This window comes from Epinephelus lanceolatus, chromosome 15 (genome assembly GCF_041903045.1).
Source record: "Epinephelus lanceolatus isolate andai-2023 chromosome 15, ASM4190304v1, whole genome shotgun sequence".
Classification (NCBI taxonomy): Eukaryota; Metazoa; Chordata; class Actinopteri; order Perciformes; family Serranidae; genus Epinephelus; species Epinephelus lanceolatus.
This window is the reverse complement of record NC_135748.1, coordinates 29,740,098-29,761,306: the sequence shown is the minus strand read 5'-3', so window position 1 is coordinate 29,761,306 and position 21,209 is coordinate 29,740,098. Positions and strand designations below refer to the sequence as shown.

Genomic DNA, 21,209 nt, shown 5'->3' with positions numbered 1-21,209 from the left:
TCTGACACCTGCAGTAACTGCAGTCACAGAGGAAAGAAACCAAAGCTCCCCTGACACACACACACACACACACACACACACACACACAGTTACAGAGTCTCCACACATTTCCATGGACAAAATTTCAAAACTTTTCCATGACCTTTCAAGGACCCAAAATAGGGCAGAGTGGGGCACAACCTGACAAATTTTAGTTCTGGCTAAATGTTATGAAACTGAGATTTTTTTTCACATCTCTGCTACCAATAAACAGTTGTTTTTTCTAGAACTTATGCCTGGTTCACACTACACAACATTTCTGTCCATTCTGACAGTCACTTTGTCAGATTAGGCGATTGTGGAATCAATCGTGCCGTGACTTGGCCGACAGACATGACAGACTACACGACGTGTGTGATGTCATCTGGTTACTCTTCTCCTATTTTTGATTATTAGCCCCTTTTCCACCAACATTTACAAGAACTTTTATTGCCAGGAATTTATTTACCTGGGTACAAGAATTCCTGTGTAGTCTGTGTAGTTTGCATTTCCACCGCACCTCAAAGTTCCAGGAAATGTATTCAAATTAGCGTGATGACGTAGTTGATTCAGCGTGTGCCCTATATTTGGCTCCGCTGGTGTAGAGAGCTGGGGCTGTTTGTCTCAGCCAGCAGCTATGTTTAAAAGTATTTTAAGATAAGTCAAACTAAGTTAGTCTACATACAGACCGCTGTCATTTGAGCTTATTAGTAGCAATTCACTATCAACCGAACTAGCGTGCTGTCCTTGTGTAAGACAATGTGTTAACTGTATCAAGGCAAACGGCCGGTTTATGACGTAGCCTGTTTCAAATGAATACTGCAGTTGCAGTACATTAAAGCCCCACCCCTATTTTTAATTTATTACTTTATATCCGTCTCCATTATGAAGTAGAAACATTGTTTGCTAGCTTGATGCTAATGGCAGTACTCACCTGACTGATATTGTGTAGTGTGTGCCTGGCATTACCTATCTTCTACAACTGACCTTTCACTAAGCCCTGCCCCTTTGTGATGGTCCGTCAAGCTACAACCAACTGCACTCCCTGATAAAATACTATCACAATTTTGGAAAAAGCGAATCCAGAGAGAAGCAGACAGAGGGGTCTACAGAGTCTGTGTTTGAACAATCTGGAAATCCACTGGTTAAAAAAAAAAAAAAAAAGTTTCTTCCTTTACCACTGGAGGCACTGCCCGGTAGTTTTTCGACTAACGGAAGTGCAGGGGCCTCGGTGATCGCTCACCCCCTTCACTTCTGGCGGTGTATATTATTGTTATTATTATATGTATTGCTGCTAACGCCCTTTTTTCCTGTCGTAAGAAGTGGAAGGTGTGCTGGTGGATGTACAACACTCGTAAGTTGTGTTGTTGTCCATGTTTTTCGTGACGAGATGCCGTCAAAGACAGCATCTTTGACGGCGTTTTGGGTGGAGCGGTTGCCATGGACGTTGCCGTTTCTGTAGGTACACATTTCCTGAGGACACCTGTGCGTCTTGGCCCCGCCCCCTCCATTGTGATTGGCTGTAGCGCAGCATCGTTCAACCTCAACGCCCCCCAACCTCCCTGCCCCCCTGTAGTTGTCTTTCACACAGGGCTGCCGACAGATTCTACAATGTAAATTGCAGAATCTGTCTTGAGAGATTAGTGTTTGAAGGATATATCCAGGATGTCAAACTGGTTACAGCAGGTTAAAAAGACAAAGATAGCTAGAAGCTAAAGCCGAACTATAGGCTACAGATCTACGAAAAAATTCTGGGGGTGCCACTATACTTAAGTAGTTTCTGGCCATGTTTATTTGGTTATCCGATTGACAGCGCGCTCCTGGTAATCAGCAATTAGCATAAATCCCCGCCCATGAATAGCCAATGACCACCATGTAAGGAGATGTACAGTACAGGCCCAAAGTTTGGACAAACCTTCTCATTCAATGCGTTTTCTTTATTTTCATGACTATTTACATTGTAGATTCTCACTGAAGGCATCAAAACTATGAATGAACACATGTGGAGTTATGTACTTAACAAAAAAAGGTGAAATAACTGAAAACATGTTTTATATTCTAGTTTCTTCAAAATAGCCACCCTTTGCTCTGATTACTGCTTTGCACACTCTTGGCATTCTCTCCATGAGCTTCAAGAGGTAGTCACCTGAAATGGTTTCCACTTCACAGGTGTGCCTTATCAGGGTTAATTAGTGGAATTTCTTGCTTTATCAATGGGGTTGGGACCATCAGTTGTGTTGTGCAGAAGTCAGGTTAATACACAGCCGACAGCCCTATTGGACAACTGTTAAAATTCATATTATGGCAAGAACCAATCAGCTAACTAAAGAAAAACCAGTGGCCATCATTACTTTAAGAAATGAAGGTCAGTCAGTCCGGAAAACTGCAAAAACTTTAAATGCGTCCCCAAGTGGAGTCGCAAAAACCATCAAGCGCTACAACGAAACTGGCACACATGAGGACCGACCCAGGAAAGGAAGACCAAGAGTCACCTCTGCTTCTGAGGATAAGTTCATCCGAGTCACCAGCCTCAGAAATCGCAAGTTAACAGCAGCTCAGATCAGAGACCAGATGAATGCCACACAGAGTTCTAGCAGCAGACCCATCTCTAGAACAACTGTTAAGAGGAGACTGTGCGAATCAGGCCTTCATGGTCAAATAGCTGCTAGGAAACCACTGCTAAGGAGAGGCAACAAGCAGAAGAGATTTGTTTGGGCCAAGAAACACAAGGAATGGACATTAGACCAGTGGAAATCTGTGCTTTGGTCTGATGAGTCCAAATTTGAGATCTTTGGTTCCAACCGCCGTGTCTTTGTGAGACGCAGAAAAGGTGAACGGATGGATTCCACATGCCTGGTTCCCACTGTGAAGCATGGAGGAGGAGGTGTGATGGTGTGGGGGTGTTTTGCTGGTGAAACTGTTGGGGATTTATTCAAAATTGAAGGCACACTGAACCAGCATGGCTACCACAGCATCCTGCAGCGACATGCCATCCCATCCGGTTTGCGTTTAGTTGGACGATCATTTATTTTTCAACAGGACAATGACCCCAAACACACCTCCAGGCTGTGTAAGGGCTACTTGACCAAGAAGGAGAGTGATGGAGTGCTGCGGCAGATGACCTGGCCTCCACAGTCACCGGACCTGAACCCAATCCAGATGGTTTGGGGTGAGCTGGACCGCAGAGTGAAGGCAAAGGGGCCAACAAGTGCTAAACACCTCTGGGAACTCCTTCAAGACTGTTGGAAAACCATTTCAGGTGACTACCTCTTGAAGCTCATGGAGAGAATGCCAAGAGTGTGCAAAGCAGTAATCAGAGCAAAGGGTGGCTATTTTGAAGAAACTAGAATATAAAACATGTTTTCAGTTATTTCACCTTTTTTTGTTAAGTACATAACTCCACATGTGTTCATTCATAGTTTTGATGCCTTCAGTGAGAATCTACAATGTAAATAGTCATGAAAATAAAGAAAACGCATTGAATGAGAAGGTGTGTCCAAACTTTTGGCCTGTACTGTAGATGCATCCTGTCGACCAATCAGTCATGGCGCAAAGAAAGAAAGAGAAAGAAAAAAGATTTTTTCCGAAGCGGAGATTGAAATAATTTTGGGTGAAGTGGACTTAAGAAAAAACATTTTGTTTTCTTCAGTTAGTAGTGGTGTTACAGGGACAGGCAAAGCGAAGGCCTGGAGGGAGGTAACAGATGCTGTTAATGTTGTCTCTGTGGTACAAAGAACCATGTCAGAGGTGAAGCGTAAATGGTTTGATATGAAACTGGAAGCAAAGAAACGCACAAGCACACACAAAAAAATACAACGGTCACCAAACAGAAGATTCATTTGTGGGGTTTTGAATGAAGTGGGAACGGGAAACCAGAGATGTTTTGTGCGTAATGGATAAACTCTAAATCAGTGATGGCTGTCGGAATGTAGAGCTATTTAACATTTATTTTAACAAATGATACGGATAACATATAGCCTACAACAGTTTGTATGCATCGTCTTCAAATTATTTGAATCTTAATAGCCTAAAGCTCTGTTTAATACAACGTAAATTAAACATTTTTCAAATCAGATTTATTCATTTAAATGATCAAAAAAACAAACAAAAAAACGTGTTGTCTCAAATAATTCTTTCAGCTGGCGCATGCTCCTTCGTGTCTCCACCACCTGCTGCTCCTGCTGCCCCTGCTGAACCCAGGCACCGAGGCCGAAGAGGCTGTGATCCGGCTGTCCTTACAGATATTTTTATTATCATCATTCAACACGTAGAAAGAACGTGTAATCTATTGAGTCGATTTACATAGATAATTCACAATCATGAACCTAATCTGGATCTTAAACCTGCAAATTGTCAACTAATTTAACTAAATGTGTTATATTTTTAATATTTTGTCATGTTTAGATTACGTGTTTCAAAGGCATCTGTGTATTGTGTACATAACAGAGCGCAATACGAATTAAAATTGTAATTTCCAATAGTGAAAAGCAATATTTATGTGCTTTACTAAATTTACACAAGCACTACGAGTGGTCAGGAGCAGGAGTAGATTTCGTTAGTAGCTACGAAAAGATCGGAGCTACTAAAATATTGATGAATGCGGACATGCACGTAAATTTCCGTCTGCGAACAGTTTCCACAAAAATTCCTTCTGCTCACATTTCATGAATGACACCCAGTGTTTATTAATCTCAGCGCTGGGCGTGAGCAACGGTGTGAACAATTTCATGAAACTGCTATGGGGTGCCGTTTGTAAAGTGGCTCACGCTGAAAATAACATCAACATTTTGCCACATTTAGCTTCAAACAATGTTTAAAAAAGTGTTGTGAATTTTTTAACGTCACCTTTTACCATGTTTACAGCAATATTTGTTAACTTAGAAATATATATATATATATATATATATATATATATATATATATATATAAATAGTTAAATCTAAATATTAAATGTGGCACCTAAATGTTAAATCTAAATACTAAATCTAAATCTAAATCTAAATGTTAAATTTAAATTTTAAATATAAATACAAATGTAAATGATAAATCTAAATGCTAAATATAAATGTTAAATCTAAATGCTAAATATAAATATAAGTGTTAAATCTAATTGCTAAATCTAAATCTAAATGTTAAATCTAAATGCTAAATATAAATATAAATGTTAAATCTAAATCTAAATCTAAATGTTAAATCTAAATGCTAAATATAAATATAAATGTTAAATCTAAATGCTAAATCTAAATCTAAATCTAAATGTTAAATCTAAATGCTAAATCTAAATCTAAATGTTAAATGTTAAATCTAAATGTTCTGGGTGAAACTAAATATTTAGCTAATATGCAAATTCACACTGCCGGTCACCGGAAGTACCAAAATAAAAGCTCGAGATGGTCAGACTGTGTTTATAGAATCAAATAACGAATTAAAACCAACTTATCGGGGGAAATGGACACTTGAACATATATTAGCGTGATAATAACTACCTAAAATAACAAGAAACGTGTTTGGAGAAATTTTATTTGATGTGTACTTTGAGTTGTTAGTGTCCACTGTAAATGTGGTAAAAGGTGACGTTAAAAAATTCACAATACTTTTTTAAACATTGTTTGAAGCTAAATGTGGCAAAATGTTGATGTTATTTTCAGCGTGAGCTACTTTACAAACGGCACCCCATAAACTGCCTCACAGTGAAATAGAAAGCAGTCAAACACACATAGAAAATAAAAACACATTAAGAAAACAAGTAAGTGGTCTCTAACTTGTCTTAAGGTGTAAACAGTATTAACGCTATGTAGCCTACAGCTGTTGACACACACACACACACACACACACACACACACACACACATGGAGCAAATGACCCTATTCATCATTAAGCACTAATAGTCTAGAGCATGTCATACAAAGCAACGCACCATTAAAGGCATTATAAGCTCATTAATGTTATGTGGTATTAGCCTACTTCACTGCATGTTGCTCTTTGCTTGGCAACCCGTGAACTCACAAGGGCACACGTTTCCTGTAACAGCTACAACGAGATAAATCAGTTAAAATACATTCAGAGAAGTTTGTCTTCTTTACAGCTGCATTAACAATTAGAGTCAAAACCTGCAGGCTGTATGTATTGTGTTTTTTCTAGGGCGGGATAGAGAAGGCGACAGTTCTGATGGTTTGCATATTTCTGAACTTCCGCTTTCATGCATCAATCAGTGACACACAGACTGCCGCCAAGTTTGTCTTATCGAGGGCGTAGGAGTAGTTTCAGTAATGTGTGGTGACAGAATGAAGTCAGACAACAACAAAAGGGGGAAAAAAGTCATATAAATGTTATTTTCTTGTTATATAAATGTGTGTCACACACAGATAATAAATTACTTTGGTTATCATGCCACATAAGCCGCTGCATTATAATGCACTAACCCAGTAACCACCTACCTATCAGTTGAAGCATCTTCTTTAGGAGAATTATCAGGAAATACACCGACCAGCCACAACATAAAAACCACTGACAGACACTGCTGCAGATCAAGTACACTCATGGCAACAACACTCCCTAGTGGCAGTGGCCCCCCAGCAGGACAATGTACTATGGCACACCGGAAAAACTGCTCAGGAATGGCCTGAGAAACATCCGGGGAACGTGCCGGTACTCCACCTCGCAACCCACAGGACTCATGTGAACCGCCACCACCGCAATGCCAGACACCACAGCCTTGGTGGTGGCCCCACCATGGATCAGACTTTACCGTAGGGCAGAGTCCTGCAACCAGAATCACTTTTATCAATCTGCAATTCCTTTTATTTTGAAAGTCAATAACACAAGATGAACCTTAGACCCCATCGTCACATTCGTCACCGACATGGAGGACTCCAGTGATGAAACTTTGCAGCCTGTGGATGAGGTGGCAGCCTACATCGAGCACAAGACACCCAAGCAGGATCATTTTGAGGTTTTACGGTGGTGGAAAGAGCATGCTGAAATGTTTCCCAACCTGGCAGTGACTGCGCAGAATATTTTTGCCATACCAGCATCGAGCGCAGCCGGCAAAAGAGACTTGTGAGTGACTGTAGCCCGTGTGTGTTAGGTCACAGGTGCAGGTCAGGTCGCTGGACTTGTATTAACCGGTGTGGGCAGGTGCAGCTTTGACTTAGACATAATCACAGGTAATGGGTTGGTGCTGGTACTGAGCTTTACAGGTATGGGCAAAAGGGACTCGTGTCGTGCAGGACTCTGGGGTATCGTGACATCCCCAGATGCTTAATCTGATTGGGATCTGGTGAATCTGAATGCCAGGTTGATGCCTTGAGCTCTTTGTCGCATTCCTCTGGCTACCGTCAGGGAGTGTCATTACCATGCAGCGGTGTAGTGGTCTGCAATGATATTTGGGTGGGTGGTGTAAGTGGCATCCACATGAATGCCAAGACTCAAGGTTCCACCACAACACTGCATTGTAACAATGATCAATGCTTTTCACTTGACCGGTCAGTGGTTTTAATATTGTGGCTGGTGTAGAGTCTGCCCCCTCCTAATCAGCTCCAGACTGTTCAGAACTCAGTTGCCAGGATTTTAACCAGAACCAGAGACGTGATCACATCGCTCCAGTTTCAGCTTCTTTACACTGGCTCCCATTTTGTTTTAGAATAGATTTTAAGATTACTGATTACTTTTAAAGCTCTTCGTGGTCTCTCTCCCAGCTCTGACCTCTTAGTGCCGTAGACACCAGGAAATACTTTGAGGTCCTTGGGCAGAAGCCTGGATGAAAACTAAAGGGGACAGAGTGCTGTCAGGGCCCCGGGGCTCTGGAACAGTCTGTCTGAGGAAATCAGGTCAACCAAGGTAGTTATCTGTTTTAAGTCCCCTCTTAAAAACATACTTTTATCGGACAGCCTTTCCTGATTTTACTTGAGTTTTAAGTTCATTTAGACTGTCTTTTATTTCAGTAAGGTTTATACACTAAAATGTTTATCAGTTCTTTTAAAAGTTGTTGTTTTCACGTCTTGTCTGTTTTAATTACCGACACGTAAAGCACTTTGTATCTCTGTTGAGAAGCGCTTTATTGATAAAGATTATTATTACAATCAGTAACAACTGAGGGCCACTCTAATGAGCATTTTAACACTTGGTTCCAGTTCGGATTCAGCTTCTTTCTCCCCTTGTTTCTGAAGTCAGCATGTGTAGGACCTACTCTCTAAACCTAGGGCTTAATTTCCACTCAAAATTCTGTTTTTGTTCCTCTCACTTTTACAGTTTGCTTGATTTCATTCACTAAAAGATTACTCCACTGTGTCCTCTTAATTTTCCAACTGCCAAAATCCAGATGGGGTTGATGCCCAGTATAAAATACCTTCTGCTGGTAAATGATACATCTGTGTTAATAAAACAAGAAAGCCAAGAACTGGGTTGTGTGTAACAAGTTTCACTTGGCGTTCATGAAATGTCAGAAGGGTGGAAAGAAGGGAGGTGGGGAGGGAATATCAATTTTTGTTTCCTTAAAAGTGAACTGAGTCACTCCTCAAATTCTGCACAAAATAGGGTGTGTTCCACCTTGTCCCAAAAGACACATGCACAACGACACCAGTGGATAATAAATAGAGTTGTCAAGATAAAAGACAGACTTGGCATATTTCAGTCAAATAACCCCAATAAATAAAAATGAATAAATTGCCAGTACCTTCCAAGTTTCTTTTCTCATTCTCTTGAGCTAATGCCTTCTAAGTCTTCATGTGTTACTTTGATGAACACTGAAAATGAATAGATTTAAAATAATAGTCACCAGTATAACACACAAAGAAATCACTGGAGCCCCAGCGAAGCAGAGAAAGGTTCCATGTACGCTATAAGGAAGTAGAAAAATGTAAGAAAAGGAAAGCATAGAAAGGCAAAAAAAAAACTATAAGGTTAAAGTATTACCAGTAACAGTGTGATGTTTAACAGGCTGTGAGCCAACACACACAGACCAATAAGCAACAGATCGTTCCTTATATCGTCTCACCACATTTTGACGACTATATCCGAATCATTCGTAAGATGTTGGCTCTTTGATGTTTCCCTCTCTGCTGAAGCCCTGAGCCGACCCAGTGATCCGATCAGTCTGACGAGCCTCATTCTTGCTCGGACTCAAGTCACTCAGTAACACAGTATCGCGCTGAACGCCTTTGGAAATAAACTACCAATATACTTTGCCCCTGGAGCGCCAACACAAAAGACTCCAACCTACTTGGCACCACCTGCCAACATGCAAACAAACCTGAGCATTGAGATTATGGATTAAGTCAGTGTCAAATGTCTTTTGATGGGAAGTGGTGAAGGAAAGGTTCCTTGTTCAGGGAAATGCTGCTCATTCATGCTTAGAATAACAAGTATTGGCAGTTGCAGTAGTACTGATGATAAGTCATATTCTAATAATAGCTGTACTCAGGAGTAATAATCTCTTTAGTTAAACTAATTTCCGCCAGCAGATGTCACCGCAGAGCAAACATTACCCATCATTCCCTGTTGCTGCATTGTATTTGTTGCACCCTCATCATGCCAGATGGCACTTTATCACAGCCATATTTGATTCACACGAAAATAGGGCATCTCAGTGAATATGGCATCTTTTGCCTTTGTCTTTATGGCATCTGTGAGCCTGGTGAAATCCATTTCTTGTCCACAGAACAACAGTGGGAAAAGGCTCCCCAAATGGGTCAGCATATAAAACACAGAAAATGGGAGGGGAGTCCTTGAATGCAACAAAGTGAGGTCATATAATTTGTTAAATATGTGAGTAGGTTACAAATGAAGAGAATAAAAAGGCTTTTCTCATTTCCTCAGGCAGCTACAAGAGGTGCATGCTTTGTGTGATGTGTTAAACAGCGACTGTCAATACAACAGTAGGACGCTTGTAATATTGGTAAAGAACTCATGAACCCATACTACTGGTGAACCACATAATAATCAGCAGGTAGCCTACTGAATCATTTAATGCTCGTATACTGCATATATCAAAGTACCAGCATGAAGTGAGAATATATCACTGGGGTTTATTTTCTGCATTCAACGGCTGCCCTCCTTTTCAAAGTCATCTGTCACCTAAACCTGCTGTGTGACTTTGTTTGGCACTCTTTGCCCCATTTCTGTTATATCAGACAGATGTGGGCAGCAAAACCAAAAGCACCTTTTTACAAGCTAACCAAGAATCAACAGCCACGCTACACAGACCCTCTAACCCACAGACTCACCCTGACTACAACTTCCAGTGCAAAACCACTTGACCAATGGCCCTACCTGCTGTACAAGAAACTATTAAGCTTGCAAAAATATCTTGTCAGGGCCCTGACACACCAAGCTGACAGTCGACTGTCAGCGAGCTTCTGTTGCCCTAGGTTTTGCAATGTGTCCAGCACTGTTGGCACTACTGGTCCTTGTCAGCTTTATTTTTTTTTTACAGCTGATTCAGCATGTTGAATTGGTCTCAGTCCCTGAGGAGCACGTCAGTCACAGAAATCACTGATCGGCATGTTTGGTGAAGATTCTCAGTCATCCAGGTCATGGTTATCTTAAGTGCTATATCGTAGGCAACTGAACTTGCTTAACTTTCTCGAAGACGTCTCACCTCTCATCCAAGGGGCTTTGTGACCTCAGCAACTCTGTAAGGGTTCACACACACACACAGAGTATAAAGCCTGCAACTCCGCATGAGCCCGCTAGAACTGAAGAAGTCTCTTGGATGAGAGGCAAAATGTCTTCAAGAAACTCAAGCATGTCCAGTTGCCTACGATATAGGACTTTAGATCAGGCAGTTCAGGTCAGTGCACGAGAAGAGAAGTGAGGAAAGGAAACCAATGGCTGAAGTCAAGAGGGCGTGAGATCAAAACATACTTGTTCTATGCGGTAAGATATTTTTTAAGCTATTGAATGGTGAGCAGAAATGGTTCATTATTGTTTGCGTTATCTTTTGCAATAGGGTGACCATATTTTGATTTCCAAAAAAGAGGACACTCGCCCCGGCCACGAGATAGCCTACTTAAATGATACTCACAGTTTACTCAAAGATGCCTTATAATTTTAATATATTTAAAGTTTATATGTATGGATAGGAAATTCAGTTATATTACAAAATAGTATCTCTCAAAGACAGAAATTTAGATAGGCTTCTCAGAGGTTACTCAACTTGCTTTTATTATGCCTAAAATAATAATCTTTTTACTAGTTTCAATTGTACAAAAATAAATATAAATGTAAAATCTCTGGAATGAAATAATGATAGAAATAATGTCTCTTCTGTATTAGAAAAATCAACTTGTAAAATAATAGCTATCTTTTCAAGTCTTACTGGACAAATAAATAAATTGCTGCGCCGCGGGTGTCTGGGGCTTTCTCGCTGTGAGTGCTGGAGATCCGACGATAAGGCAGCCTCTTGGAGATTACACCCACACACACACACACACACACACACACACACACACACACAGAAAACCGGACATTATCATTAATTTATAAACACCCCCAGGACAGGACGTGAAAAGTGGACATGTCCGGGCAAAAGAGGACGTTTGGTCAGCCTATTTTGCAAGCACACTGTGAATGTTCTTTCAATATCAGGTTGTGTTGTTAATGTGCTATGTAGCTAATTAGAGTCTTGAATCCGTCCTGTTGGTCTTCCAGATTCCCTTTTTCAAATGACTTCCTCTAACAGGCGCATGATGTACATACTAATTGGCCGTTGTGTGTTCTTTGCACTGTGTTTGAGGGCAACTTTTGGCCGAGACACAGGTGATGTGAGGCAGAGCAACAGACGGTCGTCCTCATCATCATAGATTTTAGCAATAACTGGATACCTGACGCTAAGATAGCACCAATTCATTGGTGCCATCTTAGCGTCAGGTAAGCATATGGCGAAAAAGCTTTCTAGCTTCCAAGTTCACTTCTGCCATATGCGGGCCACTGAGTATGTGCAGTAGTATTTCTCCTGCTGGCCCTGCCCGCGAGTTTCTGCTTGGCTCATAGACTTAACACTGTGATGACGTACCTGACTTTCACATTGCTTTTTGTGGCTGGAGGAAAATTTTGCTAATGTAAAACGACCATGGCTCAAAAGTTCAGAATAGAAAGATTCATAATTGATCTTGTTTGCAGTTCAAGATGTCCTGTCAACAGTTTTACAGGCATCTCTTTTACAATGGTGGTCTATGGGGAAAATGCTTTTTGGGTTGCAGGGGATTTTTTATCTGCTGCAATACCCTGAGTGGCCACTGGGAAAAATTTGCTGCAAGGCTGACTGGCTTTCCTAGGGGCCTTGTGTCCACTAGTTTTTTGTTGTCGATTTGTTGAGTTTGGGTCTTAAGGGTGTGCTGATAGTAGCCAGGATATTGGCCCCTAACAGTGAGAATTTTATTAGCTGCTTTATTTCTGTCTGTTGAATGATGCATTAACAAAGACCTGCATTGTATTGGTCCGGGTTTATTTTTTATGTGGTATTTATTTATAAAATTGCTGCAATTGTCTTTTAATACTACAATTAAAGACACAAAATTGCTGCTAGTAATTATAACATGTGTTGCATGTCTGTTGCACTACAGTCCCGGAGGCACCGGATTACGTTATTTCCCTTACACTCCTTTAATGAGAAGTATGACAATAAAAGCATTTTACAGATGTAGATAGAGAAAAGTATTATTTCAATAATTTAGTACACACACAAACACTTACTATGAATTATGAATATCAGAAGGAACAGAAGGACCTGGGATTGGAGCCCAGTGAAGCGCATCATGTGCACACAAACAAGACCAGAGGAATCCCCAGTATGAATAAATAATCAGCGCTGAACTACATGATTTTAAAGGTTCTCTTTTTTGAATCTTTGTCAAAGTTAAAGGAATAATATGCGTATTCTGTCTTGCTTAGACTGATACCACTCACATATCTGTCTGTTAAATATAAGGCTGCATGGAGATTGCTGCTGGCAGATTCCAACCGTTAAGTTTAGAAGCAGCAACCAAAGGACACAGTTTGCATCCTGTTGCATTCACACAGTACAATGCTACTACAGTTCTTTATAGGTTCCTCAAATTAAACAGGAAAAGTGTTCAGGTCTCATCTCACCAGTATTTTGAGAAATGTTGTTACAGTCCACTCATTTTCCTGCTTAGATTGTATTTTTAAATGTCCCACTCAGCCCAGTCACCAGAATAAAATGTTGGCAGGACAAGCTCAGGACATATCCAGCTGGATTTGTGGCGAGAAAAGCAGGTGTTTAACAACAGTTTAGGACATGTCCAGCAGTATTTGTAGTGACAAAACCTAGTGTATTTCAACTATAGTTCAGGACATGTCCAGCTGGATTTGTAGTGACATGCAGGTGTTTTTCAACAGCAGTTCAGGATATCACCAGCTGTATTTGTAGTGAAAAAAGCAGGTGTTTTTTAGAGATCAAACAGGTCCAGGTATGTTTGCAGGGACAAAAGCAGGTGTTTTTCAATGACTGTTCAGGACATGTCCAGCTGGATTTGTGACGAGAAAAGCAAGTGTTTAACGACTGTTCAGGACATGTCCATCTTGATATGTAGTGACATAAGTGGGTGTTTTCTAACAACAGTTCAGGACATGACCAGCTGTATTTGTAGTGACATATGCAGGTGGTTGTCAATGGTAGTTCAGGATATCACCAGCTGTATCTGTAGCGAAAAAGCAGGTGTTTTAAGCAAGAGTTTGGGACAGGTCGAGTGGTGTTTGTAGGGACAAAAGCAGGTGTTTTTTAACTACAGTTCATGACATGTCCAGCAGTATTTGTAGTGACAAAACCTAGTGTATTTCAACTATAGTTCAGGACATGTCCAGCTGGATTTGTAGTGACATATGCAGGTGTTTTTCAACAGCAGTTCAGGATATCACCAGCTGTATTTGTAGTGAAAAAAGCAGGCGTTTTTTTAGAGATCAAACAGGTCCAGGTATGTTTGCAGGGACAAAAACGGGTGTTTTTCAATGACTGTTCAGGACATGTCCAGCTTGATTTCAGGACATCTCCAGCTTGATTTCAGAACATGTCCAGCTGGATTTGTGGCGAGAAAAGCAGGTGTTTAACGACTGTTCTTTCCGAACAGGTTGGAGACGCAGACGAAGTTAAACTGCAACTGTCTCTCCTCCTTCCCATTGGTCTCCTGGTTTCTTCCAGGAAGCCAAGTCTGGTTACATATCCCCACGCTGTCTGACTGTGTCAGGAGACTGACGTGTGTAGTGGTGCAGCGGTGCAGTTTTTAGGAATCTGACACGTGACAAGAAAACCAAAGTTATCTGCAAAGGATAAATGTTCGGAGCCCCACGCAGCTTTGGGATGGCCCTGTACATTCTTGGTGTCTCCTGATAAGGATGAGGGTAACAATGAAGATGAGGAAAAATTTCCCTTTGATGAATTTTGCCTTGTCCATCCAGCCCCAGACAGCATAGATTCCCAACCTGAGCAGAATAAAGAATCAGAGTGAGAGATCAAACATTTGAGGAACAAAGCAAACATGCTCCATCATTACGGCAATGAGAACTCCTTCAGAGATGTGAATGTGACAAAGTTTTATTTGAAACACTTGTTTAATCCTGCACATCTCATTGAATTCCTCTGTGTAAGTATACACGAGTTAACAAAAGCCTTGTCAAGTGCAAAATAGTCTTTGCTAACTCTGTTTCTATTTTTAACAGCGTGTGCGTGTGATGTTTCAACAACACCTGTCTTCTTGATGCCAAAGTTAATTCAGTAAAGTGTTCCCAAGTAAAGAACTCCTTGATCTGCACTTATACACTGACTTATTAGTTTATATTACAGCTACACGTGTACGAGCTAATGCAATCCATGACAGCATGCCTGAAATAATTTCTTTATTCTAGCGATGTATCCAACAGCACAAGGTGTTACTACATCCCAGTCGCCAGAAGAAAACATTGGCAAGGAACCTTCTGCAAACCATGAATGTTACTTTTAACAGTAGTAACTGTGTGTAGGCTCGTGTAGGAAACAACAACAATGAACATAAGACAGACAAAGAATGGGCGGCACGGTTATGCAGTGGTTAGCACTGTCGCCTCACAGCAAGAGGATTCCTGGTTCAAACCAGGAATCCTCTTGCTGTTTGCACGTGTCAGCATGGGTTTTCTCCGGGTACTCCGGCTTCCTCCCGCAGTCCAAAGCCATGCAGGTTAATTGGGGACTCTAATATCCTGTTTATACAACAACGATTTCAACAGTAAACTTTAGTTGTGTTTTGGGTGCCTGAAAATGCAATGTTTTGACAACAGGTCCCAGAGTGCAATTTTTTTTGGAAACAGCGCCATCTTTTTCGCACATGCACATTCAACGCTTCTCCAGCAAAGTGTAGATTTACTGTAAACACTCCACCTCGTCATCCGTCCAGACAAATGTTCGTGCGGTTGCCATTTTGTTTATTTATACGTCACCACTCTCACACTGTCAGCTACTGGCCTGGCGTGTATACTACAGCGTTTTGTCATTTTTGCGGATCCGTGTGCATGGCGATTGTTATCAAAACGTTGTCGTCTGAACACGGAACTTTTTTTAAACGAAAATGAGAAATTATTCTGTTTTCAGTGGATCGTTTTCATGTAAACATGGCCTAAATTGCCCGTAGATGTGAATGTAAGCATGAATAGCTTTCTATCTCTATTGCTGTGTCTCAAATCACATACTTCCATTAGTACACTTCCATGTAGTATACTATGTGCACTATGTACTCATTGGCGTAGTGCGCGAATTTCGACAGGGTAGTGTTGTCTCAAACCAAACACGGCCGTTGTGCACTCACCGGAAATGACAACCGCAAATTAGCTAGTTAACAAACTAGCATTAGCATAATCGCTCGCGGTACCAAATCATTACAGACTGCTAAATTAACCTAACAAACATACTGCTGGCTTATACCCGACAACAGTATAGTGGTGCTTAGTGGAAAAAACACTGTCGCCATTTCCAGTTTGAAAAGTGGTCCCTCCCCTTCCGCTATGTAGCCAAGATGGTGACCATTGAGGCCGAGAAGTGTCCATAGTTCCACACTGCATTTTTCCATACTTCTCAGTGTGAATGCAGTTATGCACTCAAAATATTAAGTGTAAGTACAGAAGTACGCGATTTGAGACACAGCATGTGTGTCAGCCCTGTGATAGTCTGAAAACCTGTCCAGGGTGTACCCCGCCTCTTGCTCAATGTCAGCTGGGATAGGCTCAAGCACACCTGCGACTCACAACAGGGTAATGTTACGGAAAACAAATGAAAGAAAAACCTTTTAACTACATATCCTACTTACTCATTTATAAGAGAAGCACAAATAAAAGGGAAAAGGCCCAAATCAACAAAATATGCAAGTCAACAAAGTCAGGCAGAGGCAAAACACTGTTTCTGAAAAGCTGCCAGCGTGGTATGACGCAGGTCACAGCTGCTCCTGGTAGAAAAGGCCCTACTGGCTCCCTTACAGTGAGGATGGCAGCAAAGATAACAAAAAATAGTTTCATTCATCTTGTATTGTGCCAGACTTTCGTGAACAGAATATATCAGTTACAGGTTTTTTCCACAAACGCTCCAAACTTTTCTATAGATGTCACAACAAACGCCAAAATGTAGCCTGTAGCAGACAGTAAGACTTGTTCTTTTTAGCTGAGGTGATATCTTTTCTTTTGGCCCCTACTGGCCTGTTAAGAGGAGTGAGGAATCAGCAGTAAGTGACAGTATAAACAGGGTTTTCAACTATTGTATATCACCACATGTGCAAACAAAATATGAGGCTGATTGGTCCGGTAGTTTGTGAGATTAGCTGCAGACCCACAGATACACACACTCTCACAGACGACCAAACACATGATCCCCTCTGGGCTTACGCTTGGCGGAGATATCAGTGCCGTCCAGTCGGACTTATTACAGGGCTCTTGCATTGGATTACATTAGACTGTAAAGGTGAACCTAATAAAGTGGTCCTGAAACAACAACAACTCAGAGACATAAAATTAAATCCCATTTGATTAACAGCTGACATTTACAGACTTAAGATAAATAACATCAAACTTACAATAACAGATTTTTTCACATCGTAGCAGAGATAAGCAGCTTATATTCTGCTGCTATGTTCACAATCCACACTCTGTATTTTGCAGTCCACTGTCTGCCTGAATCCTTATATTGCAGAGTCACCACACTCTATAACTGCATCATTCATTTTAAAAACGGACACTGCTTTTCTTTCCATCCCCGTAGGAGTCAAAGTTCACCTGAGTTAAGAGGCTCTGTCATACGAGCATGAAGCCCGTAACTGTATGATGCTATTACAATAGGGTCTGTTATCAGATTTCCAAAGCCAAACAACTGAAACTTGTTCTACCACATTTTTTAATCATGGGTGATCAAATCAAATATCACTCAGGAACTTAAAACTGTAATGTAATAAACCGAATATAAAACACAGCCTCAGAAAAATTAGCAAAAATAATACAAGTTTTCTTTACCTTCCTGTCTTCTAGAGGAACCTGTGCTTGTGCCTACACCTGCAAATAAATAAAGAAATACCAGTAATCTCTCAGTAATGCTATTAACAACTGTAAAAACACACACACACACACACCTGGATGGGGGCCCCACCAGCCTGATAAACATGAATGCAGTGACAATTCATCATCCTGCGTTATTGCTCAGCCTGCACCCCAAAATAACCACGACAACTGCAACAAAATTGTCCATATATCATAATATAGCTCTCCACATAAGAGCCTTTTTAAACTGCAGCATCTCCTGGAGCTGACGCTGAAACGGGCCCAAGAGTGAACTTCCACCCAAAATTACCTCTATCCATCACATCTGGTGTTACTGTATTTTTTTTATTGTTAACTAATCTGATATAAAGATCAACATCAGTGATGCATTAGTGCTTCTCAGCCCAAAGCCCATTCATTCCTATTGAAGACATAAATCTTTAAAATGGGTCATAAACACATGCTTTCATCTTTTTAAAGGCAAAATAAAACAGCTGGGCTCTGTAGTTTTTAGCAAAGTGTACTCAGACTGTTAGGGACTATTTTCAATATCTCCCAGTACAGTTTAAATGAGCTCTACCTGGTCACATACAGTCAGCACAAACAGGTAGGGAGAGTTGGGATCTATGTCTCCTGGAAACGGCAAATTTCTCCTGCAGATTGCAAACAAATGAAACTTCCCCCATGTGCTGAGTGTGAACTCCTGGTTAGGATTCCTTCAATGTTCAACATTTGGGAGGTTTCTACTGGGAGCTGAATTAGCTGATTGAAAGAATGAGATCACAGATACAAGCGGCCAAAATGAGTTTCCTCCATGGGGTGGCTGGGCTCAGCCTCAGAGATAGGGTGAGGAGCTCGGACATCTGGAGGGAGCTCGGAGTAGAGCCACTGCTCCTTCACATTGAAAGGGGTCAGTTGAGGTGGTTCGGGCATCTGAGCAGGATGCCTCCTGGGCACCTCCTCTTTGAGGTGTTTCAGACACGCCCCACTGGTAGGAGGCCCGGGGCAGACCTAGAACACACTGGAGGGATTACATAACCCATCTGGCCTGGGAACACCTTGGGGTCCCCCAGGAGGAGCTGGATAGAGTTGCTTGGGAGAGGGAGATCCGGGGTGCTTTGCTCAGCCTGCTGCCCCTGCGACCCGGGCCCAGATAAGCGGATAAAAATGGATGGATGGATGGATGAATTAGCTAAGGTCTCTTCCTCTCCAAAACAAACTGACCAGTGATTAAAAAAAAAAAAAAAGGGTAAACGCACTGAATACAGCAGTTTCACGCTAGAAAAATCAAGACATTGTTTGGCACGGCACCGAAGGGCTGCTAACTAAGGTGGACAATGTAAAAACGCAAATGGTCCTCTCAAGAGCCAGTGTTTGGTTTGTCCATTTGGGACAACTGTAGAAACATGGCAGCCTCCATGGACGAGGAGGCTGCCAGGTGATTATACGCTAAAGAAAACATACTTACCAGTATTATATTCAATTTCTGCCAATATATCCTCCTAAATCCTACACACTGGCCCTTTAATTGTGTTATTCTGATTTATCAAATGTACCCTGGAAAGCAGCGCCACTACTGAGTGAATTATCCTGAATAATTAAAGTAAATTGAATTGGTTCAACAGTCCTGTTATCTGTGGCACTTATCACAGCGTTAGAAAATCTGCTGGGTTTTAAAGTTCTCCAGTTATTATAACTGAATGAGTTATATTCTAGGAATCACTGAGTGTACACAGTGATAAGTCCAAACTTAATCTGTATACGTCAGTAAATGTAAAGAACTACAGTGCAGTCAGAGAATGAAATGATTAAAATTGAGACTGTATTTGCATTTAGGTCATCTGTGAAGGTTAGAGTGGTAACTGGTGAGTATAAACCGGGGCAGCAGCTTAACAACTTTTAGCCACATAAAAATATGACCACCTAAAACAAATGACCAGTTTAGGTGTACGCTATATTTAGAATATTTTCACAGCTTTACCTTACCGTCAGACAGCCCTTTACAACGGGGAACTGACATTGTAATGTTATGCTCTCTTCAAAGCCACCAGACAGCAAAACCGAAACTGATTTTACTCCATAGAACACAATGAGTCTCTGGTCTTTCGCTGCCCCTCAACCAGGTAGTTAGTTTGTGTTATTGTGTAACTTTCTGAACCAATGTAACCGTGTTGGTTCTCGTCTGCCTGTACAAAATGGGAATGTAAGATCAATAACAAACACTTCTCAATGATGGCTAAGTCAAGAAATACACTCTGTGACGACCGCCGCCCAAAATAAGAGCGGGGAATTGGATTGCATTGGAATGACATTTATTATATTTGAATACATTTTTTTTCCTTTTACCGTAATGATAAATAAGTTCCTAAGTTCCCAGTACAAATCCATTCAGTGTTGTGTCGCTGCTGTTTAGCTGAAGGAGTTCCTCTGTCAAAGCAAGTACTCTCGCCCACTCAAAGTGTTTGGGGCGGCAGCAGGGCCATTCATCCTGAGCCTATTGAGCTCAAGATGAATGTCATCAGGATCGTCTTACCAGGCTATGAGCATGTGTGAATGAGAGGCAAATTGTGAGGCACCATAAAGGGAGCACTGTGTAAAGGCCAATATTAAGTTTTCTTTTGGTTTTTTTTTTTGGCCACTACAGCTGTAAATAACTTGCCCTGTATTTAAAAAAAAAAAAAAAGTTTTCCATTCATTTAAAAAGAATACTGTTCCTGTGAAAACCTTCAAAACAACCTCAGGGAACTTTCAGGAAATTCTCAAATTTTTTTCCCTCAAAATAATCTTCAGGTAACGTTTCACAAAGACTCTGTTTGCTGAGTAGCTGGCTGTGAACATAGTGGAACATTTACCAGCTACGGAGACAAATATTTCCCTCAGCAGTTGGTAGAGACCAAAGAAACAGCTGAAAGAGAATGAATATTTAACCAACATTGATCAGGTGGCCAGAAAATACCACTTAAAATCGATGTTTCTTCATGACTGCTGGATGTTACTGTTGCTAACACCTCAAAAGGTGACAATATGTCAGTGTTGTCTTCACAACTTGTTTCTGCTGCCTTCAAGTAGCCAAAGAAATCAGTTATTGCAGATTTACCTGGTCAAACTTGTACAAATCGTTTGTTTCAGCACGATGAACGTCACCTGTTAAAGGTTGCTGAGACGCCCGTTAATTGCCATATAATGCCATCTGTTCCACTCCATTTGGTTCATTCACAAAAATGTCAAGCATGAGTAAAAAGACGACGTCTCGCTGTCATAAATCAGCAAGAAAAAAAAAAAAAAAAACACTTAGCAGAGTCACTGAGGACCAGAAACAATTAGAAAATATTGATAGTATAGCTGTCAACGACCTGTAGTCAGAGCAGCACTGTGCTGTGACAGAAATAAAGAGGGATGTAATTTGAATACACATTAATGTCAGGTGAAGATGTTCCCCTGACAGCAACCTGCATAATGACCCTGAGGCAGCTCCACTGTTTAAGATGCTGTGCCAAATAAGCTAAATAAATAAATAAAACTCAGCAAATTGGCAAGACATATGAGAATAAGCTGAACAGGAAATATATATATTTCATTTTTGCTCATTTCTGTAGCATATTTAAATTCTCCACAGAGGGAGAAAGGCAAACATGACTTCCACCATTCAAATTTGGATCAATATAATTATTTTATCTTTTCTATTA

At 41.0% G+C, this 21,209-nt stretch overlaps 1 protein-coding gene across 1 annotated transcript in view; it reads right to left on the bottom strand.

The window, feature by feature from the left end:
• The window catches only part of LOC117267530 (uncharacterized), a 31,281-nt gene extending 22,121 nt beyond the window's left edge, over positions 1 to 9,160 (bottom strand). The window contains exon 1 of the mRNA XM_078175167.1: positions 9,014 to 9,160. Within this exon, the coding sequence (XP_078031293.1) occupies positions 9,014 to 9,126 (113 nt within the window). The 5' untranslated portion in view covers positions 9,127 to 9,160. The remainder of the gene's footprint in view (positions 1 to 9,013) is intronic.
• Positions 9,161 to 21,209: the final 12,049 nt, after the last annotated feature.